The 27,847-nt window shown below is 36.9% G+C and overlaps 2 protein-coding genes across 3 annotated transcripts in view; both read right to left on the bottom strand.

The window, feature by feature from the left end:
* The window catches only part of SIK2 (salt inducible kinase 2), a 147,323-nt gene that overhangs the window by 58,766 nt on the left and 60,710 nt on the right, over positions 1-27,847 (bottom strand). The gene's annotated exons all lie outside the window — the stretch shown is intronic.
* LOC119538461 (transmembrane protein 231-like) lies at positions 7,977-10,883 on the bottom strand. 2 transcript variants are annotated; one of them, XM_037841404.1, is made up of 2 exons: positions 10,544-10,883; positions 7,977-8,142 (listed from the first exon to the last, which is right to left on the bottom strand). In XM_037841404.1, the coding sequence occupies exons 1-2, from the start codon at positions 10,850-10,852 to the stop codon at positions 8,104-8,106; spliced, it is 348 nt and encodes a 115-aa protein (XP_037697332.1). In that variant the 5' UTR covers positions 10,853-10,883; the 3' UTR covers positions 7,977-8,103. The 2 variants fall into 2 exon arrangements, with proteins under 2 accessions (XP_037697332.1, XP_037697331.1); XM_037841403.1 differs by lacking the exon at positions 7,977-8,142 and adding an exon at positions 9,280-9,944.

Here is a 27,847-nt window from a genome sequence, read left to right as displayed (position 1 = left end):
CTTGACTCTATTTGAAATCTCTTAGCCACTGAAACCTTAATTTGTTGTCTTTCTTTTCCCCCTTTCGGTCAAAAAAGCATTCTTAACCCCTCGATACCAGGGTCAGGCTCGTTCCCAGAATCCATGTTGCAAGTCACCAGGGAGACTCATTCACCTGGGAGGTCCCGTCCCACATGGGGGGAGGGTAATGAATTTATTTGCAGAGAGATAAAGTCCACATTTGAGCAACAAAAGAGGTTCTCTGGAGGTGACTTCTAAGCATAATTATAGGTTGGCTTAGCCTCCCCTTAACAACCATAAGTTTCACAAGAGCAAGCCCCAATTGACTTATGAAGTAGGGGGTTCCTAAGTTCACATAGCATATGTTCTGTCCATGGTAATACACCCGTATCTTACATTATCATCACTCAGTTGTACAATCCTCATCAGTCTCCATTTTAAACAATTCTCATCCTTTTGTGTCTAACTTATTGCACTCAGCATTGTATCTTCAAGGTTCATCCATCTTGCCATGTTTCAGGACCTTGTTCCTTCTTACTGCTGCAAAGTGTTCCATTATACGTATATATCACATTTTGTTTATCCACTCATCTGTTGAAGGACATTTGGATTGTTTCCATCTCTTGGCAATTGTGAATAAAACTGCTATGAAAATCGGTGTACAAATGTCTGTTCGTGTCACTGCTTTCAAATCTTCTGGGTATATACCAAGAAGTGAATTTGCCAGATCATACAGTAATTCAATACCTAGTTTTCTGAGAAACTGCCCAACTGTCTTCCACAGTGGCTATACCATTACATACTCCCACCAGTGGTAACTGACTTTTATTGTATTTTAAAAAATAATTGTCTGTGACAGATTGGACATTTAAAAAAACTGGCATTTCACTACTGATAGTTTGAGAAATATTGGAATATACAAGTAAACAGGCTATTACAGTACAGTGTGATAAAAGATAGCACAGGAATACACATATCCTAATAAATCCACGATATTGTAGTTCAATTTTTAAACTCTCTTTTAGACTTTTCATTATGCAGGTTTTAAACATACATGAAAGTACAGAAAACAGTATAATGAATTCCCCAGATTCAAGAGTTATCAATATTTTGCCATTTTGTTTCATTTATCTTTTTTATTTCATACCTTTTTTTCTGCAATATTCTAAAGCAAATTCTTGAAATCATTTTGTTTCACACTAAATGCTTTTGTATGTCTAAAAAATGGCATTTTCTTATATAACCACAATACCATTATCACACCTAACAAAATTAACAATTTCTTAATGTCATCTAATATCCAGTCAGAATTAAAATTCCCCCACTTGGCTTATTTGAATCAGGATCCAAACAAAATGTATTATTTTGCATTTGTTTATTTTGTCTTTGGAATCCTTTTATTCTGGAACCCCTACCCTTTCCTCCTTTCTTTCCATGCTATTGACTTAGTGAAGAAACTAGGTAAGTTGTCTTATATTCCAGATTTGTTTTTTGCTTCCTCATGAAAGTTTAACTTATTCTTCTATCTCCCATATTTCTTATAAAATGGAGTTCAAATGTAAGGGCTTAAAGAGATTTGGGTTTAATATTTTGGGGAGCAAAAAAATGTATCTTTTAGGAGGAATGCAACTTCTGGTTCTTCTGCTCTTAGTGGTACTAAGATTGATCAATGGGTTTTGGAGGCGATATTGTGGTTCTCAAACACCAGTGTACATCAGAGCCTTAGAGGGCTTGTTAAACCATAGATTGCCAGAGTTTCTGATATACTTTGTGTTGGAAGCAGCCTGTTTTAGTTTGCTAATGCTGCAGAATGCAAAACACCAGAGATGGATAGGCTTTTATAAAATCGGGGTTTATTTCGCTATACAGTTACAGTCTTAAGGCCACAAAACGTCCAAGGTAACACACCAGCAACTGGGCACCCTCACTGGAGGATGGCCAATGGTGTCCGGAAAACCTCTGCTAGCTAGGAAGGCAGCTGGTGTCTGCTCCAAAGCTCTGGCCTGAAAACAGCTTTCTCCCAGGACGTTCCAGCTTGCTCCTCCTCAAAACATCACTCACAGCTGCACTCACTGAGTTCCCTCTCTCTGAGTCAGCTCATTTATATAGCTCCACTGATCAAGGCCCACCCCGAATGGGCGGGGCCATGCCTCCGTGGGAACATCTCATCAAAATCACTACCCACAGCTGGGTGGGGCACATTTCAAGCAAATCTAACCAGAACCAAACGTCTGCCCCGACAAGACTACAAAGACAATGGCATTTGCGGGGACACAATACATTCAAACCGGCACACAGGCAGAGTGTTTTTATTTTTCAGAAGTACTCAGATGACGCTGAAGATGCTGGTCCAGAGTCCACATTTTGAGAACTATAGCATTAACAGTTTTAGTATTTTTTGGTGGTTGTTACCTGAATCAATGATTTCAGTAGCAGTTGCAAAACTGTGATTTTCTAATTATTTTATTCCTGCCACATTCACTAGATGAAATTCTTCCAAATTTTCTCTCGTCAATTAGGGTTATTTGGTTTTCCTGAAATACCACTCGAACAGTATAGGAAGAATGAATGCTTAATTCTTCCTTTTTAAGTACCAGTTTCCAGGGGAAGGGGTTGGCCTACTAGCTCTCTCCAATGGTGACTATGATTTTTGTTTTTTTCGGTTTTTTAGGTTTCTTTTTGCCCTTTTAAGTATCATAAAGAATGCATGGATTTTTATATATCAATTTGTTTAAATCAACGGCAGTCATTCTTTTTGATGCTCATTTTCCCATCTTTGGTCTTGGGACCTTCTCTACGTTATTTATTTATTTTTTTAACATGAACAAAGAAATATTCAATAGCTTCACTAATTTTTGGCATAATAAAAATGTCCCATGCTTATCTTGATATTTTCTGCCCCAAACCTGGAATCAGTCATTTCTCCAAGAAGCCTTGGTTCTTTTACTGGAAATTGTTATCTGGATGCTCAGTGCTTATCACTGCTGGGTTGGATACTGCTTCTCAGCATTTTGAGGGACAGAGCTAGGACATAAGTATTTTTAAAAAGAAAAAAAAAATCTTGAATTCATGCTGTTTATTTCTGCTTCACATTTTACATGACTGGAATTATATTTCTTTGAAAATTTTTTTATATCTCTTTTCTTCATGAAAGATCTTGGTTCTTAACAACATTAACATAAATTACTTCTTTTATCATACAATAAGTATAAAATAGTTTCAAACTAACTAAAATAATATTACAATTAACAATAAAAATAAGTATACTTCAATTGCTCTTTTTCACTTTAATTATTATTCTTATTATTTTTGTGTGTGTGCTAATGAAGGTGTCAGAGACTGATTTAGGTGATGAATGTACAACTATGTAATGGTACTGTGAACAATCGAATGTACGATTTGTTTTGTGTGACTGCGTGGTATGTGAATATATCTCAATAAAATGAAGATTTAAAAAAAAAATAATCTTCTTGCCTCACTAAAAAAAAAAAATAAGTATACTCATATTGCAACTAAAAATAAAACTACTGGGTAAAGCTTAACAGTTAATAATTGTTTGTAATTCTTTTTATCTTGAGTTTATATTATACTAAGAATGCATAGTCCAAATACTGTTTTAAAGTTACTCAAAAGAGCTATCTCTGTGTCTGTGTTGTGTTTTTCAACATGCTATACAGATAGGTATATATATATTTGTTTGTTTCCAAATATTAGGAATTACTTTCCTTTCTCCTATTTGACTTAATTTTATTTTTGGATATATAAACACATGATTTTTAACATGATACCAAAGTTAAAATTATATTACAAGATAAAGTCAGAGAAGTCTTGCTTCTATCCCTGTTCCTGTCCTCTGCCTACAGGTATCCTTTTTTTTTTTTTTTTTTTTAATTACTTTTTGGTTTACCACTGTGCTTTATTTTATATGTGAAAATATGTTTACATAATTTTATTCTCCCTACTTTTTATGCAAAAACATTTACACTTTTTTTTTCTTTTTTTTTTTCATTTCAAATAAGTCACAGAAATCTTCCACATTTCCTTTTACAGCATTGCAGACACTTTTAGAATTTAACAGTATGGTGCTAAGAATGAAGGCCCAGGAGTCAATTTGCTGTGTTCAAGTTTTGGCTTAACATTTGCTAACTATACAACTGTGACAAATTAACTAACCTCCTGAAGCCTCCATTTTCTTATCCTGAAGTGGGATAATAATAGAATCTACTGCATAGGTATGTGAGATTAAATGAAAAAATCCAATTAAAAAAAAATCTTTGCATGGTACCTGACACACAGAAGTGCTAAAAATATGTTAGCTGCTATTATTTCAATTGTGATTTTTACTATTGCTGTTGTCATTATCTTATCAAGTGTTGACTCAAGCTCTTGTCCTTTCCTACTTACTATCAAGCCATTAGCCTATGCTATGGTTTCTATGTTTACATGCCACTGAATTTGCTTTAAGATCACTGGCAACTCCTTTAGGCTAAAGCCAATTATCTTTTCTCAGTTCTCATCTTTTCTAACCTTTGATTATATTTAACACTTAATTGGGCTCCAAAATAAATATCTCTTCTGCTTGATTCTGTGTTTACCTGGTTTCCCTCCATCTCTTTCACTAATAGGCTCTTCTTTTTCTTCTAACCACATAGAATTACCAAAGTCTGGTTCTGAGCCTTAGCCTTTCTTTTTCTATACTCCTTCCCTCACAGAATTAATCTGAATTCTCACCTTCATGAGGATAATCTGATTTGCTTTATTCTTAGCCAGATGGTGTTAGTTCTCTTTCACACTCTTCTCTTTCAGTGCCTGTTTCATGGGTGCCTCTTTAGCACCCCACCAAAGATATGTCTTAACATGTTAGCCTGGGACCTTCTTACGTTCACAGACCCTACTGAGAATCTAACGAAAACAATGTATACACACAAACATACATATAAAATTTTATATGTAATTTCAAGGGGGTCTATACAATTTGGAGTTTAATACCAGGTTAAGAAACCCTACCTTTGAGGATTTCATTCATTGATTAAAATTTTTATAAAAATAACCTCCAGATTTGCCAAGTGCATTTGACCTTTTGACTCAACTCAACTTTATATGTATATTGATTTTCTTTCTACCACTGCAGCGTTATCAAGATTGAGCTCATTTTTCTTTTTATAAACTTCATTACCTCCTAAGTCACTATAACCATCAACTTATAGTCACTCAACCTCAAAAATTCAAGGGTCATCTTTTACCAACTCCTAAATTAAGTATAGCTGAAGCTCCAATAAGTAGGTTTAAAATTATATAGATGTAACTTTTACATAGTATAATTAATCAATGTCTTCATCCTGTGATTATAGATAACAAGTATAAATTTCATAGCAGAGTGTCTGACACATAATAAATGCTTAATAAATGTTAGCTGCTATAATCATCATCACTACTTATGGCATCTCTTCTTTTTCATCAGGGATAAGGGGAGCTTTCCCAGAATATTATCAAAGGAGTGGGGGAACCTAACCAGCTGAGTTTCCCTAAATTTCAGGGATGTAAGAAGGTTTAATGACTACCTTTCAGCCTCAGACTCATTGGTCAGAAATTATTAGCATCTCTCAAACCTGGAGCGGAATAATGGTCCAAAAGATTAATAACTTATGCAGTTAAATATTTAATTTAGGTTAAAAGAATTTCATCTATAATTTCATCAATGTGTAATTTGGGAGTGAAGTAAAAAGGCTAATGTCATTGTAATATTTTATGCTTAATTAGTCTTTTTTAAAAATAACTCAGATAATTAAATCCTGGTCAGAGATCCCTAACCCACAAAGCTGCAAAGACTTCACATTTCTAATTAATAAATCTGAAGGGAAATAGTGTTTTCAGGAACATGATCTCTATGAACCCTAAGGTTCCAGTAAGGTAATCAAAACTGTGCCCCTTTTCTCCTTTCAAAATATTTTGAAGATCCATTGTTTTCAATCCCTATATCCAAATCTCTGTTCATCTTTCTCTCTAAAATTTCTTTCCTATAATTAGTACAAAAAGTTACTGAGAAATAAAACCCCTTTTCATTGTAGATCAGGACTATCCTCTTTGTCAGCTCCACTTGTGCTGGTTCTTACAATCAATCTTGGACAAAATGTACTAAGCAAAGAAGACCCACTGGATAAAACAGAAACCTGAAAAACAGTTTTTAGCACGTTACTACATGTACTGCCTTATATTGTGAGCGCGAATAGATAGAAAATGGATTAGGTGTGTGCCCTGTATTGAATGAGGATAACTCTGGTTATTCTAATTTTTAAAATCAGATAATAATATAATTTATAATATTAGATTATATTAAATTTTAACCTTAAAGCCTACTTATGAGTATGAAACTACAGATTTTAAAACACTCCGCTTTTTTTCCTTGGGTTTTTGTAAGCACATAATCATTTCAAATCATGTGTTTGACAAAAATTAAAAGAAATTGTTGCCTGTGGTAAACTGGCAATTTAATTGTGCTTTCAGCAATTTCCCTGCACTAGACTGTCTGCATCTGTTAGACTCTGCATCAGTTCTTCAAGCTATTTGGAACTGCTGAAGCAAACCATGGTCTTCAGAGAAGTAAAATGAGTTTTTAGTTACACAGTTTAAAGTTTTAAAGGTTTTTTTTTTTTTTTTTACCATTAACTTCCATGACTTCCATGACTACATGTTCAAGTTTTACACAACAATTAAAAGCAAATATAGAGAGGATCCTAAGATGGCGGCTAGGTTAGACAGGGCAAAAAAACACCTCCATGAAAATACTAGATAAAAACCAGAAAGTGACCCAGAACATCAGTTCCAGCGATGCACCAGCTGGACAAGGTCTGCTAAATCTACAGGGAGCGTGTATTTGGTGAAACCAGGAGTCTGCATTCTGAACCAAGTGAGTGAGCCGGCTGAAAGTCCGATGGCTGGGCTGCGGTGTGGGGAAACCATGGGTTGGCATTTGGAGACGGACTAGTTCTTTTTTTTTTTTTTTTTTGGCTTTTATAAAGGGGGTTTATTTGGTTACATAGTTATAGTCTTAAGATCATAAAGTATTCATATAGTCTTAAGACCATAAAGCATCAACACAGGGTACCTTCACTGAAGGATGGCCGATGTCATCCAAAAACCTGTTAGCTGGGAAGGCACATGGCTGGCGTCTGCTCTGGAGTTCTGGTTTCAAAATAGCTTTCTCCCAGGACATTCCTCTCTAGGCTGCAGCTTCTCTTCAAAATGTCATTCTTAGTTGCTCTTCGGGCGTTTGTCCTTTCTTAGCTTCTCCGGAGCAAAAGTCTGCTTTCAAAGGCCATCTCCAAAATGTTGCTCTGTAAGCTGCGGCTCCTCTCTCAGCTCCTGTGCGTTCTTCATGTCCCTCTTGGCTGTAGCAAGCTTGCTTCTTCTGTCTGAGCTTATATAGTGCCCCAATCAACTAATCAAGCCCAAACTGAATGGGCAGGGCCACACCTCCATGGAAATTATCCAATCAAAGTTATCACCTACAGTTGGGTAGATCGCATCTCCATGGAAACTCTCAATCAAAGAATTACAATCTAATCAATACTAATACGTCTGCCCACACAAGAGTTCATCAAAGATAATGGTATTTTGGGGGACATAAGACATTCAAACTGGCATATGGCTTTATGACATAGTTTAATATCTGGCAGAGTGAGTCTCCTTGTATTTCTCTTCTTTTTCTCCTAGAATTTTCTGGCTACTTTTACTTTTTCCTGTCTGTTTCTTCCCCTCAAAAAAATTCTGTTGTGTTTTATTGGGAATGCATTAAAACTATAGATTAGCTTAGGGAGAAGAGATATCTTTATGATGATGAGTTTTCCTCTCAAAGAACATGGCATGAATTATCATTTGTTCTCACCTTTTTTGTTTCTTTCAGCAATCTTTTAAAGTCTTATTCATATATATCTGCACATTTCTTGTTAGGTTTACTCCTATTATCTTTTGGGTAGTCATCAAGGTTGTTTCTTGCATCATATCTTCTAACTTTTTTTTTTTTTTTCTGGTATCAACTGATTTTAAACTATTCCCACACCAAGAGCTCAAACAAGAAGTCAGCAAAACATTTACTAAGAAGGACTATAGATATGAGGTCATCAAGTTCTTATAGGCACTGGCCTAGAAAGAAGAAGAAGAAGAAAAAAAAAGACCAAGAAAAAGAAGTTTGGGTTTTATGTTTTACCAACAGTGTAAAATTATCCAGTATGAAAATTAATGATTAGGGGTATCATAAAAATAACAGGTAGTATTGGTTCTAGATTTAAAATTGTAATGCTTTAAGTTTTCACGATTATCTTAGAATCAAATAACCAGAAGAGTATGAAAGCGAGGAATATACAAATGGAAAGAAGAAGACTTCCACCAAAGTTTAGAAGATAGGGATTGCTAATCTAAAGTAAAGCTAGCAAGTTAATTTTTTGTTTGTTTCCCTTTGGAAAGGAAATACATGTGGAACATAAGAAGTAATGGATATGCAGTAAAATGTAAGTTTACCTCTACACTGACCCCTTATCCATAGTTACCCTTCCCCAGAGGCATTATAATTTCAAGTAAGAATAAAAATGGGCAATATGTCATGATTAGTGAGGAGTTATTGAAAGAAATTTGTCTTCCTACTCCATTCCCATTTTAAAAATCAATTTAAAAGAGCTGATCAATTTAATATCACTTAAGGAATCAGAGTTCAACAATATTTGTTCTTTTATTGTATGTTTTTCTTTTTTGTTTTTGTTTTTAAAATTTTTTTTTCCCATACAGTTGATTTAAAAAGGAAAAGAAGGTTAAAAAAAAAAAAAAAAAAAAGGAAAAAAATATGTAGTGCCCCCCTGAGGAGCCTGTGGAGAATGCAGGGGTATTGGCCCACCCCCCCTCAATGGCCACCAACATGACCACAGACATAGGGGACTGGTGGTTTGATGGATGTACAACTATGTAATGGTACTGTGAACAATAGAATGTACGATTTGTTTTGTATGACTGCATGGTATGTGAATATATCAATAAAATGAAGATTAAACAAAAAACAAACAACAACAACAGCAACAAACAAACAGCAGACTTCCACCCCCCTCCCCAAAGGCAAATACTTTTATCTCATTTGTCTGATTATTTAGAAATGTATCTCTATGTCTCTAAATAATGTTTGTCTTGGCATTTCTCAGTTTTGGGCATTTTCTATTGACTTCCTCCAGTGAAAAGTTAGCTTCCCCTGCTCACTCCCACCAGTCCCACCACACTCATGGATTCCTCCTATCCTCCCAATAGAGTTAAACTGTCATTTTGGTTAGTCAGTATTCAGTGTTCACATACTTATGGCTACATAAAACCCTATTCACAATTCTGATTACTATACCTTTCCATATTTTTTACTTCCCTAGAGTTAACGCTTTTTTTTAGTTTTCCATGTACTTCTCACAATTACAATAAACAGCTTGTACTCCAATTCCTCACAATTTGACATTCAAGGTGTAAGATTTATAGATTTATTCAAAATCCTGCTCTTGCAGGATTGTCTTTAATAGTGAAAGACTGGAAGCAAATCAAATATCCATCCACAGGGAACTGGCTAAAAGCATTATAGCTCCTCCATATCATGAAATGCTTTGCAAACTTTAAAAAGAATAAGGTTGATCAGCAAATATTGATACATGTGCCTGAGCCTTTTCTCTCCTTATATATATTTGTAATTCTTTAATATTTTACAATGAGCATACATTTTTGTAATCAGAAAAAAAAATGAAGGGAAATTTTAAAAGTAATCAGAAAAAAAGTTATCAAAACCATACTTTGTTTAGTTATTCAAATGATCAGATTAAAAAAAATCATCTTATTGAGTTGACGGAAGAAAGTCTGATTTTTTTCCCAGCGAAGTAAAATAAGTACAGCGCAGACCACCATCTCGAGGTGCTAAAGAGATTCGGCTTTGGAAGAAGGAAACCTAAGTTTCACACTTACGAAGGAAAACATTCTCAGAAAATGCGTGGAAAGGGGTGACTGTAAAGGAAGCATTCACTTATCCTGAACCAAAATCTAAATTATAGGCAATAAAATCCTTGTATTTCATCCTAGACAGGTGCAGGACAGAGCAGCATCTAAGAAGACAAGCCCAGGGAGACGTGACCCCGCCAGCGGCACATTCTGGAGTCAATCAGCGCCTCGGCTTCCACGTGTGAAGTCAGCATAAAACTGCTGGCCCTTTCCGCTCCTAGGGTGTCGTGATGCTAGGCCTCCATGGCTCACAGAAACATTTTCAGGACCATCCCATCAGGCTAGTTCCACGGAAATAAAGAGCCAGGGACAGGCTGTTTCCCTGACAGCAGCGGCTAACTTGGGATCGGCGATCTCTTTGGAAAAGCTGAATGAAACAACACATCTCCTCCGCAAGAAAGTAAACACATGCTTTAGCCCACCAACCTGTGTACACAAGTGCAGTGGGTTCGCGACCCCTTAGGACCACTGATGGGCTCCCCCGAGGGCGGGGTTCGCTCACCCTCCTCCGCCCTCATTCCCAACCACGCACCGAAACAAGCGGGACGCGCAGGTGATCCCCCTGCAGCCGGTTGAAGGCAGGGAACGTGCTCCAGGCGAGGAACCCGCCGTGCTCGGGTCCCAGTAAGGCCACCAGCAGCACCTGGTGCTGGAAGCGCACGGTCGGCTGCTCCTCGTAGCTGCTGCGCTTCAGCCAAAACCCGTGGCTCCGGAAGGCCACCAGTAGCGGCGGGATGTACGTGAGCACTGCGGCCAGTAGCAGGAACAGGGCGGCCTTGGAACAGAGCCCCGCGCGGTACCGGCGCTCGGCGGGGTGAGAAAAAAGCTCGCAGAGCGCCATGAACGCCGCGTGCAGCCGGGCCAAGAACAAGGAAAGGGGGAAGGAATTTGATGAAACTGAAGAAGTGGAAGTCAAACTAAGCAAGAATTTACAGGTCTAAGGAGGAAGCCAATATTTTAATATATTGGGAAACCATTTAAGGGTTTTATGTAGGTGAGAGACCTGATGTAATTTATATTTTTAAAGCACTTATAAATAATCTGAAGCTCTGAACTCTATGTTAAACAAAATGTACCAGTCCCATTAAGCAAAAATTAAAACAAAACATTTAAGCACCCCAATTGCATGTCCTAATAGGTGATAAGGGACCTACAAGGAAATAAAACTCAGTCCCTAATGCAAACAAATTCACAGTACATATGAAAGAAGCTTACATGATAAATTTCAATCAGCACTTCAAGACAATAATAAGAAATGTCACAGGGTAACAATTGGCTTGCAGATAATGAGATACTGTCTGAAACACCATAAACTTTCTTAATATAATCCCAGCACAACAGGTGGGTTTTCTTACTAATTTTGATATATGTAGTAACATTTCATTAACTGTCTCAGCACTGTGTTTTAGGCAGTCTTGAGTTTTTTTTGAATAATAGTATCAACTGAATAGCTTGGAAAAGCACCAAGTCCTATTTAATACTATCAGATGGTGATGTCATTTCAATGGATTAAACATTCCAGACAATTCCCTAAATAGGTATTTTCATCCCACCTATTTTTATCATCCCTAGAGGACCTCAAAGTGTGTTGTAAATTATTTCTGAGTAATGCATATGACTGGACTGATAAATGAGTCACTCTGAGCTGAACTACTGATGTTGTGTGCTATTTACACAATTTATGGTAGTGTTATAATAATATTTATAAATGCAATCTGGTCACACTTCTAACACATTCTTTACACAGATAAATACATCCAGATAGCTATTTTGATATGCAATAATTTCTTAAGAAGGAAAGGAATGTAATCGCAACTAAAACAGACTACAGTTTACCAAACAATGCAATTTTTAGGAATTAGGAATCAAATGCTGAACTTGTAGAAAAGATCTTGATAAAGGAAGCAAATTTCTTAATTTTAATATTTTTGTTTCTGAATATATGTGATCTAAAGATATCTACATTTTCAGCAAATACATGAGACCTATGACATTATCATTCATTCATAAATCAAAGGGCAAATACATTTCTTTTATTGTTTTATTGAGTTCTTCAGGTGAATTGAAAGAGTGGAAAATAATGAAGCAATGCTGGGTTGGTTCACTCAGAAATGGGAGCAAGGGAACTTAAGAGTATAGATAAATTGGTGTGAGCAAGACCAATTTTCAAATGAAGCGTTTGCAATGAAGTTAGCTATAGCAAATCAAATTTTGGGGGTAAGCAAATGCACCAAAAGTCAAGTCCCTTAGTTTATCAGCCAGTGGCTTGACTAAGATGTATGTTTTCTGGGGTCCTATACAGTAACTAATAATGATATTGTAAAGTTACTTGACAGAGAGGTGAAAAGGCAACAGTGAAAGGTAAGGGCTAGCTGCAAAAAAACAAGACTCTGTTTGCTCAACTATTTAGAAATCAAAGAGGATAGTTAATTAAGTGACAAACTGACATTACAAGGTTGAAATATTTCTGTGGTAGATTACCCTTCCCATTTTTTCACTCTCTCTCTAACAGGATTATATATCAGTACCCTTTGTCACGTAACTATGCAATGCCTCCCACTAGAACAGGTGCTGTATATATCATATCCCTCCTGCCCTGTTACTTTTGTTCTTGGCAATGAAGAATGTGTGTGGTTTGACTTGATCTTGTGTTTCTACCATCTGCCATGAGAAGAACATGCCCCAGAATGAGACAGGTGGAGCAGATCAGAACCTAACCTACAGTCTGAAATGGAGCCACCCAGCTGACCCAGACAAAAAATATTTGTTGATATAAATAAACCACAGCAGAAATATGACTGATACAATTTACAATATTGGGGGTGGGGCGGTGCTCAGCTAAAAAACTAACAATTGCACAAAGAAATCTTTTGAACATTTTTTGCCAAACAATTTATGTGACATTCTGTGTTCCTTAACTACTACATATACACTTGCACAATTTTTACATGTCTGTATGACATCTTTAGATATCAAACCCAACTTGATTGGCCTGGAAGAATACCTAGTCTGGAACCGCTTGTATAGACTGTATTATATCATCGACTCTACTATGTAAGATGATGTCAAGGTAAGAAAGGCATGAAAGTGACTTGAGCACTTTTTCCAAGCCAATTTACCCACTATGATCACCTAAACTTACCTTTTACCTCCTATTTCCAGGTTCAATGCTGGGAAAAGGAGACAACTGATTAGGAATGGTTCTGAAGAGCCAATTATCAATTCCAGAAGTGAAAGAGGATAAAAAAGATAGAGGAAATTAGTTATGGCTAACTCCCAAGTCAAGGAGTAACTAAAGAAGGTAGTTCCAAAGCACCATGGACTGATGTTAAAAACACTGGGTTCTATTCTCAGCTCTTGGGCAAATCACTTCATTTTTCCAGGCCTCAGTTTCTAAATAAATATAATTAGGCAATTTCTAAGTTGCTTTTTAATTCAATATTAGTACTTCAATAATCATACTGTCAGCTTTTCATAAAAACATGACTTCAAACTTCTCCTTGGTTTGTTTATTTATTTACTTATTTTTCTCCTTAGTTTAGTTTTATCTCATCTCTTTCCCTGTAATTTCTAGTACATATCCCTAAGACACTTGTTTTAGGACAGGAGAGATATTAGATGTGTTGGTTTGGCAGCTCTGAAACTTCTTCTCTGTTTCAGCAGCAAGATTACAGGGACAGAATCTTGGGTGGAAAATGACTGCTAGAGACCAGAAGAAAAACAGGTCAAATCCAAGAGGTCCACAGGAAAGTTAAAAGGTACCAGGCTCCAGTATGGGCCTGAGCTGAATTCAGGGATCTAAGATAGGCAGGAGCGTCTCATATGGTAGTTTAGGAAACAAGATCTGACATTCACAAAGCTAGCAGTAGCGTGCCAAAATAAGAGTACTCAGTGACGGAAATAAAATTAAATGAAAGAATGAGTATGAAAGCCTCTAATCTTGTAGCTATTTAATAAATGTTTCTTTTTAATAATAGAAAAAGAAACTGAAAATGCTTATGAAACCAGCTAGTCCTAAGTAATTTACTGGTGATAACCTTGAATAATAGAGGAACTGTTAATAGTCTCGAGCAAGGTTTTCTTCTGTGGCCATTAAAAGATTAATATTCAGCAAAGGACATGACTGCAGAGTTGGGTTTGCAGATCTTGTATCTCCAGGTGGTTTAAATGGCTAGCCTCATGTCATAGGTGTACTTAACACCAGGAAAGAGATTAGCGTGGATTTCTAATCATTACTCAGGAAAACCAAACACACTATTACCATGTACTGCTGATGCACAGAGGGCAAAATTAAAATAAAGCACTCTAAGACAATTTGGTATCTTTCTCACTGATTGTCATGTTTTTTTAAAGTCAGAGTTTAAAAACAACCAGTGGTATAATCAACAGAGTTTATAAAGTCTCTCATGCTGTCTGCATCCTTATCTCAAATCTCTGTACTTACTAAAGTTCAAGCATGGTTCCTGGACTGGAAAGGCTCATAGTACTCTCACAAGTGCTGTCGTTTATAGATTCTTTTGTGACTACCTTGTTGTTGCTGTTTGGTCAGCAGCTTATCAACAGTCTCTGACCTATCTTTCTAATCAATCTTTTACCTTCTCTTATTCCTTCTTCTTTTAGCAGAAGGAAAAAATAATTTAATGTTAAGTCCATTTTGCCTTCCAGGAGGAATCTGTTAAAACATACTAAATCTAATCAATGCTTAACTACCAACTGAATAGTCTGTGTATTTTTTTAAAAAAAATGCTACTCCAAGGTTTACTAAACACCTTAGGCAAAATCTTATAGATAAATGAAGAATATTCAATGCGAATTTAACATATCTCATAATTCTGAGTTTGCCTTATTTTTAATTTAAAACCCATCATTTGCCAATGTTACCTACAATTCAAATATAATACCTTATGTGCTATTCAAATATTTGTGGACCATTTAGCTTTTCTATAAATAAAGATGTCTATTAACAAGTTGGAAAAAAGCCAGCAGGATCCATCAATGCCTTTCAATTTGATCCTTTGAAATCTATGTGATTAAGCAATCAGTGCCACCATGGATTTATAATTCACATGCAGTGAGTTTCTGGCTCTGTAATGTTCCTGAAGAAAATTTCATCATGCAAATAAATGACAAAGTCTTAATTCACAGTATTCTAATCCATTACAATTAGCTTGCAGTTTGTGCCATGAGTGGAATAAGGTTTTATCAAAAGGGGCATCATTCCTTCTGAGTAAAAGTTATTAGGAAGGGAAGATAATCCTTTTAGATTATTAAACTAGACTGTTACTATATGAAGATAAATTTAAATTAACATGATAATTAGCTATGTTATAAAGGCATTTAACCATAATGCAAATTACTTTCCACAAAGACTTGAGTTTTAAAAAAAGAGTTGGGGTTTTGGAAAAAGTGAGGGCTTTGAATCCAGAAAGACTTAGGTTCAACAAGTTAATTAATCCCCTTTTCCTTTTCCTCCATTTACTTCACAGAGTTTTGAGGTCAAATGAGATGCAAGTAAAATGTCTAATTTTCAAATTAGAGGACATAATAGAACAAGTTGCCGTAGCTATTAAAAAATTGTCATACTGTAATTTAACTCTATTAGTTACTGTAAACACATAAGTAAAAGGCAGAACAGACACTTTGAGAGTTGAGAATGTGGAGCAGGGTTTGGAAATGTAGTCTATGATCTATAAGAAAGGGATAGACAGCTGAGATCAGAAATGACGGTGGGGTTTAAGGAAACGATGCATTCAAAAGGCAAGCCAAAGTCTGGATCGAATGATCATAAAGTCTAAATAATGGGTAAATTATCACAGCCAGAATACTGCAAAATGATTAACATCTTTGCTAGTTTACCAAGAAGTTTTCCACCTCAATTATTGGGAATTTTTGGTCTTTGGAAAATGTTTTTAATTTCTAATTGTATGTGGGATTCAAAATGAAAAGAGGTTTTCTTTACAATAATTTTGATGAAGCACAGCAATTACATAAAATGAAGAATATCTGCACCCAATAATTAACAGCAGCTATTTTTTTGAGGACTGTCATGTCTTAAATACAGGTAGATGCTGAGATATTTATGCATATACAAACGTATTTCCTCTATTCTTCTCTTTCTCTAAACTCTTACCAGTTCAGTTCTATTCTACTGTAAATGAGACCTGGTTGGAAGTGTAGAAAAAAGGACCACGTACGTGAGTCAAAATAAAGGAATTAACTGTTATTCTTGTTCTCTTTCAAACTTTTGTTTTATACATTTCCTTCCTGATTTATCTAGCACACCATTCATTCAATTATTCACACACTCACTCCTTAATGAAATATTGGGCACCCTGATCTCTAGGCTCCTCTTCCATCAGCCTACTCATTAACTCCATGTGGATAGCCACTGTGCATCTCAAACTTAACATGCCCTAAAACGAATTCTTGATCATCTCTCCTTAACATGCATCTTTCCCCATCTTCCCAACTCAGCAGAAGCCCCATCCTAATCTTCGAGTCAGTCTTGAGACCCTTTTCTCTCTTCACATCCAAACCATCAGCAAATCCTGTCAATCCAACTCCAACATATGTCCAGAATCCCATCATTTTTCTTTACCTCCATCATTACCCCTCTAGTCTAAGTCACCATTATCCCTTGACTGGACTATTACAATAGCTTCTGAAGTGGTTTTCCTACTTCTATCATTGCCTCCCCGTCTTCTATTCTTAACAAGTAGCCAGAGTAGTCTTTAAATTAAACAATTTTACCATGTTGGTGCCCTGCCCAGAACCTTCCAATGACTTCCCAACTCACTCAGAGTAAAAGCCAAAGTCCTTACTGTGGCCTAGCAAGGCCTTTCAAGATCTGAAACTGAAAACCTTCTTGAATTAATAAAAAAAATTGAAGATACAAAAATTATACAACATAATGAAGCAGGACTGGCTACAGTTCAGACCTAAGGTATATATCGAATTGATCAATGCTGACCATCAAAACCTTTGACAAAAATTATATTCACAAGTTTGCAAGGACATATGTATAGTACAACATTATTTGAAATAGCCAAAACCAGGAAACAATCTAAAAGTCCATTTGTAGAGGAACGGTTAAATAATGACATGATCGTACTATGGGATACTATAAAGCCATTATAAAAATGGGATGAATCTTTATGTACTTTAGAAGAATATCCATGATGTATTATTGAGGGAGAAAAGTAGGTTGAAGAATGACATTAACAGTATAATCCTGTTTTAATTAAATAAACTATTTACATATCAGGTGCAGAGAAAAGGTCTAAAGCATGCACACCAAACCGTTAACAGCAGTATGGAATGAATCTGAAGAAGTTGTGAAGGAAGAATTTACTTCTTTGTCCCTAATTTTACTTTACTGATTGACTGTTTTACAATATGTAGAATTATTTTTGCAACAAAATCATTTTTAACTAATTTCTACTAGCCCAAAATTAAAAAAAAAAAAAACGTGTTAAGAAAAAGGATAAAGAAGAAGGGGTGAGCCCTTTTCGCATGAACAGGTTAGAATGGTCATTGCTGAGATATCCCTAATGATTGAGACAGTAATCAAATGAGAGGGAGGAGTAGCAACAGACAAGATAGGATTTAACAAAGGATTATGACTACTGAATCATTATATATATATTTTAGTCTCTAGTGTATTAGAACAGCTAGAAGGAAATAACTGAAACTGTGGAACTGTAACCCATTCTCTACTTTGAAATTTGCTCTAAAACCACTTGTTAAGCCATATTTTCAAAGTTATCACTTTTCTGTATGTATGTTATATTTCACAAAAAAAAATGTTAAGAAAAAAGAAAAAGAAGGAGTAGAAAGTGGAGACAGAGAGAGCAAGCTGTAGAGGAAGAAGTGTTAGTGCTTGGTGGCTGCAAACAGGCTAATAGCAACATTTTATTTCTCTATCATTTTTATTTAGTGTTAAAGAGTTGGCTCCAAAAAAGACAGAAGGAAACCTAGAACATCTTTCTAGTGTGAAAGCAATGACAAATAGACACTTTGGTAGTCCTGAAGGACATGACACAAATCACAAATAGATATACAACAAGTCCGCTCTGTTATGGAGGGGAAGTCAATAAAAGGGAATGCTGAGTGTCATTCATACCAATAACCTTTAAGGCAATGTTATTTTACCTTGTAATGGCTGATATGGTCAACAAGGCCCCTAAATCATAAGACATAGTAAATGATATCTCATGCACATAGTTTAAGGAAGCAAGGATTTATGTGATATATTTCAGAAAGCTTTCTTTCAAAAAATTATTTAAAAATGACATGCACATAAAACATCAATTTAACGGAATTTTTTGGTTATGTAAAATAACTCATTCTCTTAGTATTACATCAGGGGGCTGACATGATTTAACCTAGCTTCTCTCCATCTCTCTCTCCACCCCCCCTTCTCTCTCTCTCTCTCTCTCCCCCCTCACACATACACCCCTCGTACTTCAGTAATTACAAACTGAGTGTAGTTCTCCACATACTCTGTCCCTTGAACAAGTTGTTCCTCTAAATATCTCTGCTCTCTATTCTGTGCTAATTCCTACTCATCCTTCAAGATTTGTCTTAAGAGTATTGTCTCCTAACGGAAGCCTTCCCTGGCTACTCTGGTGGGATACGGCAGGTGCTCAATAAATATTTTGTGAATAGATTAAAAGAAAAATATCTACATTTTCTATATTCTAAAAAGTGGCTTGAAATGTCATTCTAAAATTCAATTGGTGTCTATTCTCTTTCCCTCAAATCCAATGTAATTTATTTATTTTTCACATGATCTACCACTGATACAGAACTATGGCCATCCCTAGTGATCGCAAACACATTGCTTCACTGCAGATGTGTTGCAGTGAAGCATAATTCTTAGCAGCTCTACGGAGATATAATTTATGCAACACATAATTCACCTATTCACACTGCACAATTCAATGCTTTCCAGAACATTTACAAGGAGAATAATTTTTTTTTAAACAATACTAAAAACAGTCTCTGGGTTTGAGAACCATCAATTTGTGATCACTGTAAGATGAAACACAGAGGTGAAAAAATGTTATATTACATAGTTAACTTAAAATATTTTCTTAGGAAAAACCAGCTGGGAACTACACTATTGGGCTTATGGGAGCAGGGAAAAAGCCCTTAGTAACCTCAATCCCATCAATGTTCTCTAGGGCTTGATAAATATTTATTGGATGAATAAAATTGGAAACTATCATCCAAGTATTTCCAACTAGATGTATCCCAACCCCTTATATTCAATATGTTCAGAATGGCACTCATTCTTACCAGTTTCCTTTGTAACACCTCATTTCTGTCAATGGGACCAGTATTCCCCTTCTAGTCATCTTTGACATCTGGCTCTCCTTACTCTGTCATTTTCTGTGATGTTTTTACCAATAATTTTACAATTGCAAATTCACATTCCGGAAACAGACTACCTCTCCTAATCAACCCACTTGATAATCTTCCTGAAGTTAAGCCTCTTGGTGTTTTGATGTATATGGTGTGAACTACAAATTTAAGTCTTAGTCCAAATTCAGATCACAACCACAATCTGTGCCTACCTCATAATTTTTAAAAATAACACTCTTTTATTAAAATAACCAACAACAGACATGAACAAATATTAATCCTACAGATGCCTCTTGAAGGAGAAATAAACCTTGGTAGAACCTGGAATATTTCTCATTAATCCTTACTGTTGCTATTCACAACTTAATGTAACTCTTTTCGTATCTCCAAAATCTCATCAGAATAATAATACAATCCTGTAGACTCACTTGTCACACACTTTTTAGGGACCATATTAATTATTGGCATTGTGAATCAGTTAGCTATTCAGGAATTTTACTGATTCTCCTATTGTCTCCAGTAGTGGAAAAAGACTATAAATAAATCGTGGAACTGTAACACAGAGTATAAATACATCATGACTTATTTTTTACAATAAATTCTATTTTCATATCATTTTCTGTCCTTTGCTATTATTTCTGGAAGGATTTGCTAGGTAGGTGCTTCCTGAAGTTCACATTCGAGTTCTTATTTTTTGCCTGATATGGCATCATAAAGGCAGATTGGTTAAAATTTTTTTTTAAGTTAGGTAAAGTTTTACCTGAGGCAGGAGAAATTTACTAATCTGACATGAAAACCAAGGACATGCCCTAAAACTGAGGAGAAAGAAAAGAAACAATGGAAATTAAAGTTTGGATTTTTTTTAGTGCCCCTACCCCCACAAGAACAGATTACTGAAAGAAGAGGTAATAAGTAGAGATAGTCTAAACTTGATTATACTGCAAAAGTCTGTTGCTGGCAATGGCCTGAACGTACCTTCAGCTTTTTTTTTTTTTTCATTTTTATTGAGATTGTTCAGATACCATACAATTATTCAAAGATCCAAAGTGTACAATCACTTGCCCCTGGGTACCCTCATACAGCTGTGCATCCATCACCACACTTAATTTTTGTTCAATTTTCAGAAACTTTTCATTACTCCAGACAAGAAATAAAGTGAAAGATGAAAAAAGAAAAAAAGGAAACTCTAAACCTCCCCTATCCCTAACCAACCCCCCTCAATTGTTGACTCCTAGTATTGATATAGTACGTTTGTTACTATTTATGAAAAAATGTTGAAATACTACTAACTGTAGTATATAGTTTGTAATAGGTATATAGTTGTTCCCTATATGCCCCTCTATTATTAACTTCTAATTGTATTGTTATACATTTGTTCTGGTTCATGGAAGTGATTTCTAGTATTTGTACAGTTGATCATGGACATTGCCCACCATAGGATTCAGTTTTATACATTTCCATCTTTTGACCTCCAACTTTCCTTCTGGTGACATATATGACTCTGAGCTTCCCCTTTCCACCTCATTCACACACCATTCGGTGCTGTTAGTTATTCTCCCATCTTGCTACCAACACCCCTGTTCATTTCCAAACATTTAAGTTCATCCTAATTGAACATTCTGCTCATACTAAGCAAGAGCATCTACATTTCTTCCACAAGGCAGGAGGGAGAGTCAAAGAAGGTAGAGAGGCAAAAGAAAGAGGAAACAAAAAAAAAATGACAGCTAGGAAGCAGCAAAAGGAAAGATAACCTTAAATCAAAGTAAAGAATCAGACAATACCACCAATGTCAAGTGTCTAACATGCCTCCCCATCCCCCCCTCTTATCTGCATTCACCTTGGTGTATCACCTTTGTTACATTAAAGGGAGCATAATACAATGATTCTATTAGTTACAGTCTCTAGTTTATGCTGATTGCATCCCTCCCCAATGCCTCCCCATTTTTAACACCTTGAAAGGTTGACATTTGCTTGTTCTCCCTCGTAAAAGAACATATTTGTACATTTTATCACAATTGTTGAATACTCTAGATTTCACGAAGTTACACAGTCCCAGTCTTTTTCTTTCTTCCTTTCTTGTGGTGTCTCACATGCTCCCCATCTTTCTCTCCCAACCGTATTCATAGTTACCTTTGTTCAGTGTACTTACATTGTTGTGCTACCATCTCCCAAAATTGTGCTCCAAACCACGCACTCCTGTCTTCTATCACCCTGTAGTGCTCCCTTTAGTATTTCCTGTAGGACAGGTGTCTTGTTCACAAAGTCTCTCATTGTCTGTTTGTCAGAAAATATTTTGAGTTCTCCCTCAAATTTGAAGGACAGCTTTGCTGGATACAGGATTCTTGGTTGGTGGTTTTTCTCTTTCAGTATCTTAAATATATCACACCACTTCCTTCTTGCCTCCATGGTTTCTGCTGAGAGATCCGCACATAGTCTTATGAAGCTTCCTTTGTATGTAATGGATTGCTTTTCTCTTGCTGCTTTCAGGATTCTCTCTTTGTCTTTGACATTTGATAATCTGATTATTAAGTGTCTTGGCATAGGCCTATTCATATATCTTCTGTTTGGAGTACGCCGCACTTCTTGAATCTGTAATTTTATGTCTTTCATAAAAGATGGGAAATTTTCATTAATTATTTCCTCTATTATGGCTTCTGCCCCCTTTCCCTTCTCTTCTCCTTCTAGGACACCAATGATACGTACATTATTGTACTTTGTTTCATCCTTGAGTTCCCGGAGACGTTGCTCATATTTTTTCATTCTTTTCTCCATCTGCTCCTTTGCATGTAGGCTTTCAGGTGTTTTGTTCTCCAGTTCCTGGGTGTTTTCTTCTGCCTCTTGAGATCTGCTGTTGTATGTTTCCATTGTGTCTTTCATCTCTTGTGTTGTGCCTTTCATTTCCATAGATTCTACTAGTAGGTTTTTTGAACTTTTGATTTCTGCCGTATACATGTCCAGTGCTTCCTTTACAGCCTCTATCTCTTTTGCGATATCTTCTCTAAACTTTTTGAATTGATTTAGCATTAGTTGTTTAAATTCCTGTATCTCAGTTGAAGTGTATGTTTGTTCCTTTGACTGGGCCATAACTTTGTTTTTCTTAGTGTAGGTTGTAATTTTCTGTTGTGTAGGCATGGTTTCCTTGGTTATCCAAATCAGGTTTTCCCAGAGGGAAGAAATATTCAGTATCTGGTTTCTCTGCGGGTGTGTCTTAGAAAATTGCTCCACCCTTTGATGCCTCAGTCACTGTGCTTTTCTGCCCAGCAGGTGACGCCTGTTAGCCTATAATTCTTGACTGGTGTGAGGCGGTATGGCCCTGTTACCCCAGGCTCTGGGGTCTGGTTCTGAATGGAAAGGGCCCCACCCCTTTCCTCCTAGAGAAGACAGAGCCCCCAGGTGGAGGTCATTAGCATTTCAGTGGTCTCGCTCTCTGCTTGTGTTGTCTCCACCCTTCTTTGCTTCACAGCCCTGGAAACTTAAAATGACTGGGGCTTTCTCCACTGAGCCGAGAAAGAAACAGATAGTCCCCTTCAGACCCAGTCAAGGCGACCCTCCGGCTCTCCCAGGTCAGTCGTCACCCAAAGCCTCTGTCTGTTTTTTGGGGCTGCGTACCTGTAGTGAGCAGTTCACACTCGCTACTTAAAACCCCAGTTGGAGCTCAGCTGAGCCGTATTCGCTTGCTGGGAGAGAGCTTCTCTGTGGCACCACGCAGCTCCGCAGCTCAGGCTATGGGGGAGGGGGTCTCCCGACCTGGTTCCGCAGGTTTTACTTACAGATTTTATGCTGTGTTCTCGGGCATTCCTCCCAATTCAGGTTGGTGTATGATGAATGGGTGGTCTTGTTTGTCCCCCTGCAGTTATTCTGGATTATTTACTAGTTGTTTCTGGTTTTTTGTAGTTGTTCCAGGGGGACTACTTAGCTTCCACTCCTCTCTATGCCGCCATCTTGCCCGAGTCTCCGTACCTTCAGCTTTTACAAACTACTTCTAATACACACACTATCTTTTTCATCTTTCAGTTACAAATGTAAGTGCCTACCAGAAAATAACTTTTAGGCCAATCTACCCTCCCAACCCCATCAGAGATTTAAATTAATTTTATACAAGATCAGGTAATAACATACAAAAACAATACCATACCCATAGGAGAGTCCTTAGGAGAAAGCACAGTACCTGAAAGGGGCCCCGACGTCCCTCTGTAATATCAGAATTTAACATAAACCCAACTGTGATGATTTGTTCTTGTTCCACAAGATTGACTGAAACTTCTAGCTCCACCACCATCTCCATAAGTTTGGGGGGAGGTGGAAGTCCAGCTTTTGATATCTTGGAGATTCCAATAGAAAGAAAACAAAAGGTTTGCTGTAGTATCATTAGTAAAAGCCTCATCTTGTTGACATCATGCCAGTGCAGTAGTACATCCACATTCCAAAGCTTCTCCTGCCCTACTCTGTTTGGAACTCTCCAAGGTTCTGACCATTAATGGCGGTCAGACATATATTCGACAGCAGTACTAGGAAAAGCAAATCCATGGAAAACAGAACCATAGGCTCAATGGTCCTCTGCCATTTCTAAATCTTGATTCTAATGATCTCCCACCCATTTTGGCCTTACTTTGATCATTCCATACCATCCCTGGTCTACATACTGACCATCTACACCTCATGGCATCCCTCGTATATCATCTGTACATCTAATTCCTACAGTATCTGTATCTATTCCTTGCTTCTGTATTTCAGCTATTTTCTCAAATCCACTATTTTAAAAATGGAGTTCAATGGATTGTGAGAGAAGGTCAGATTTAATTTAACCTTGATTTGTTTGGTTAAATTAGAGTAAATGCAGCTGGAAAAAAATATTCCAGGCTAAGGTGGAAAAATGAAAAGGTAAGAGTAATCTGATCAGCAGTAGTAAGAATTCTCCTGTTCCAACAATGCTTCTCAGAATCCCTCAAAGTAGGTGGGCCACCTTGAACAGAGAGACAAAAAGCAGCCTATGATGCCTTGACTGCTATCCCATTTCTCTGACAGCAGGTAAGAGGGGGAGGAAGGGTAATGCTTTAAAGAATTGGCGGAATTAACCCCAAAAGAATACTTGGAATCTTATCTCTCTCTCTCTCTCCTGCATTCCAGTCTGCCCAGCACCAGTTCATGCTGTCCCAACCTCTTCCTATGGCAAAATAGTCAGAAGACATCATTTCCCCCCATGCAACATTGAAAGTCTTTAAAAACAGTTTCACAGAAAAATGAAAAGGAGAAGGTAATACAGAACTAGCTCAAACACATTATAAGCTGATAAAAGAAGAAGAACTTCAATTTTATTTATTATGAATTTTACACATACTGGACAGAAGACAGAAGGCATTATGTGGTAATTTGCTAGAGGATGCAGAAGCCTGGTACTGGCCCAGGGTTGTCCTCTAATTCCTCCCTCGGGAGATGGCAGATAATGTAGCATAATGGTTTGCACAGGCTCTGGAGCTATAATGGCTGGGTTCCAACTTCAGTGCCACCACTTATTTGCTGATTGACTCTAGGCAAGCTAATTTTCTGTGCCTCAGTCTCCTCAACTGTGAAACAGAGATAATAAATGTACTACCTCAAAAAGTTTTATGAGGATTAAATAGTGTTAAATGTTTAAAACCTACCACATGGAGTCATCAACAGAAATGCTTGTTAACTCTTACCTTCAAAATTTATCCTGAATCTGACCATTTACTACCACCTTCACCACTTGTATCACTACTTCCTGAGTCCAGGTCATCTTCTCTTGCCTTGACTGAAACAAGGTTCCTATCTTGTCTCCACTCCAGCTCCACTACAGTCTGTTCTCAGAATAGAAGTCAGAGTGGCCACATAAAACTAAGTCACCCCATGTGACAGCTCTGCTCAAAACACCATGTTTCCAAACAAGAATACTTTATCCAGCAAAACTCTCCTTCAAATTTGAGGGAAAGCTTAAATTTTTCACAAACAAACAAATGCTGAGAGACTTTGCCAATAAAAGACCTGCCCTACTTCAGATACTAAAGGGAGCCTTACCAACAGAGAAACAAAGAAAGGAGAAAGAGATATAGAGAATTTTAACAGACATATATAGTACCTTACATCCCAAATCACCAGGACACTCATTTTTCTCTAGTAATCACAGATCTTTCTCCAGAAGGGACCATAAGCTGGGACATAAAACAAGCCTCAAGAAATTAAAAAAAAAAAAAAAAAAACTGAATATACTCAAAGCACATTCTCCAACCACAATGGAATACAAATAGAAGTCAATAATTTTTGAACTGTAACTCCACTATTTACTTCCTACATGGTATAAAATACACAAACTCTAATGACAAATCAGTGGTTTTGAACTCAATGTAAAATACGTAATTTTAGACAACTATATAAAGGTGGGGGAATGGAGGAGTATAGGAACATAGTTTAAGTGTCCTATTGAAGTGAGGGTGGTATCAAAGAAAAACAAGACTGTTATGGATTTAAGAGGTTAGTTTGAAGCCCCACAGTAAACACAAAGAAATTATCAGAGAATATAACCATAGAGATGAAAAGTAGAGTATGGGTTAAGAGAAATGGGGGAAGGGGCAATGGGGAGTTAAGAAATGAGTGTAGGGTTGCTGTTTGAGGTGAAGGGAAATTTCTAGTAATGGATGGTGGGAAAGAGCATTACAACATTCTAAATGTGATCAATCCCACTAATGGAAGGCTAGGGAGGGGGTGGAATGGGAAGATTTAGGCTGTACATATGTTTCCACAACTGGAAAAAAAAAAAAAAAAAAGACAGTCTAGATAGATGACAATTGAATGCCAAGGATGAACTTGGATGGGATTGGAGGATGGAGGACAGGAGGCTCAAAGGGACACAGTTGAGACATAAGGAAAAGGAAATATAGAATGTAAGCTTTGTATCATTGTTGAATCTCTTGTACTTCTTAGTTGTGCTTAATGGGATTGCATAAAAGAATGTTTTTGTTCATGGGAAGTGTATATGTGAATTATAGTGTATGTTCAAGGATGTGTGCAGCTAGCTGTCATATGTTCAGAGACAGAGCAACAGATGATGGATGATAGGGAGGGAGGGAGGGAAGAGGGAGGGAAAGAAATAGCGATGTGACAGCATGTTAAAGTTGGTGGATTGAGCTATTGGGGGAGGGGGGTCAGGGTATGATGGAATTCTGTGTATGGGGTTAGTATTGCTTTTGCAACTGTTCCTATAACTTTGAATTTATTTCAAAAAAAAAAAAAAAAAACAAACAAAAAAATACCCATGGCTTCCAGTATCACTCAGTATAAAATCCAAAGTCCGTACTGTGGTCTTTAAGGCCCTATACAATCTCGGCCATTCCCTGCCTTCCCACAACCACCCCCACACCCTCAAACCCTCAGTGTGGGCTCTAGTCACACTGGGTTCCTATGGCTCCTCCAACAACAAGCATCTTCCCACCTCAAAGGCTCTGAATGGCTGTTCCCTCTGCCTAGATATCCACATTACTTTTTTCCTAACTTAATTCAGGTCTTTGCTTCAATGTCCACTCATCAGAAAGGTCTACCTCTAACACCTGCTCAAGGTAGAGACCTTTACCCAACTTTACTTTTCTTTTAAGCACTTTTTCACTACTCTCCATTTTGTTTGTTTGTTTAACGTATTTCTCCCTCTCTTAGAATGTAATTAAACTCCATGAGGACAAGGATTTTGAATGTTTTGTTTGCTGTATCCCCTGCATCTCAATGAATATTTATTGATTTGATGAAGAATAAATATTTGCTATTATTATTTCCTCTGTGATCTCTTCATACTAAGTTATTCCAGCAGCTTCCACACAGGACTTTAGGTTTCCAGTCCCTTCTGTTTTCATTCCCTCCTACACACTACTGGATTACTCTCACTAAAATGCTACTTTCAGAATGTTGTTCCTCTGCTCAAGAACACTCTTCTCTCATCTTAGCAGTTTCCCAGTGTACTCTGAAACATGTTAACAGACATTATGTGAAAAGAGAGACTTGATTAAGAAAGTTTGGAAAATACAGGATTAAAGTAATTTGGTCATTTACTACAGAAAGTCACAGAGGCTTTAATTTGCTAATATGCAAAGCAAATCTCCAGAGAAAGGGTTTACTTAATAGGCTTCCCACTGTTTGTGACTACAGAATCCTTTTTCCAGGAGCAGGTCAAGAACTGGCTTCTGTAGAATATGCTTTAGGAAATACTGGCCTGTAGTAGTATCTAAGAACATTTTCAAAAATTGCCATCAGGCTCTAGGTAAACCTGAAAAGAAGACAACTGTCTTTGTGTCCTCCCTACTTCCTTCCTCTTGACATCTCTCTTCCACATTCTGTGGCTTCTCATTCATACCTACAGAGTTTATTAATCCAAACAAATCTCAAACTGCATGTGTGTGTATTAGCAGAATCTTTGAAAAGAAGAGCCTTTCTGGGCCTTTAACCTACTTTAGTTTTCCTTTGACTC

This window comes from Choloepus didactylus, chromosome 6, assembly GCF_015220235.1.
Source record: "Choloepus didactylus isolate mChoDid1 chromosome 6, mChoDid1.pri, whole genome shotgun sequence".
NCBI lineage: Eukaryota > Metazoa > Chordata > Mammalia > Pilosa > Megalonychidae > Choloepus > Choloepus didactylus.
The sequence above is the reverse complement of the archived record's forward strand: the minus strand, read 5'-3'. Positions and strand labels throughout refer to the sequence as shown.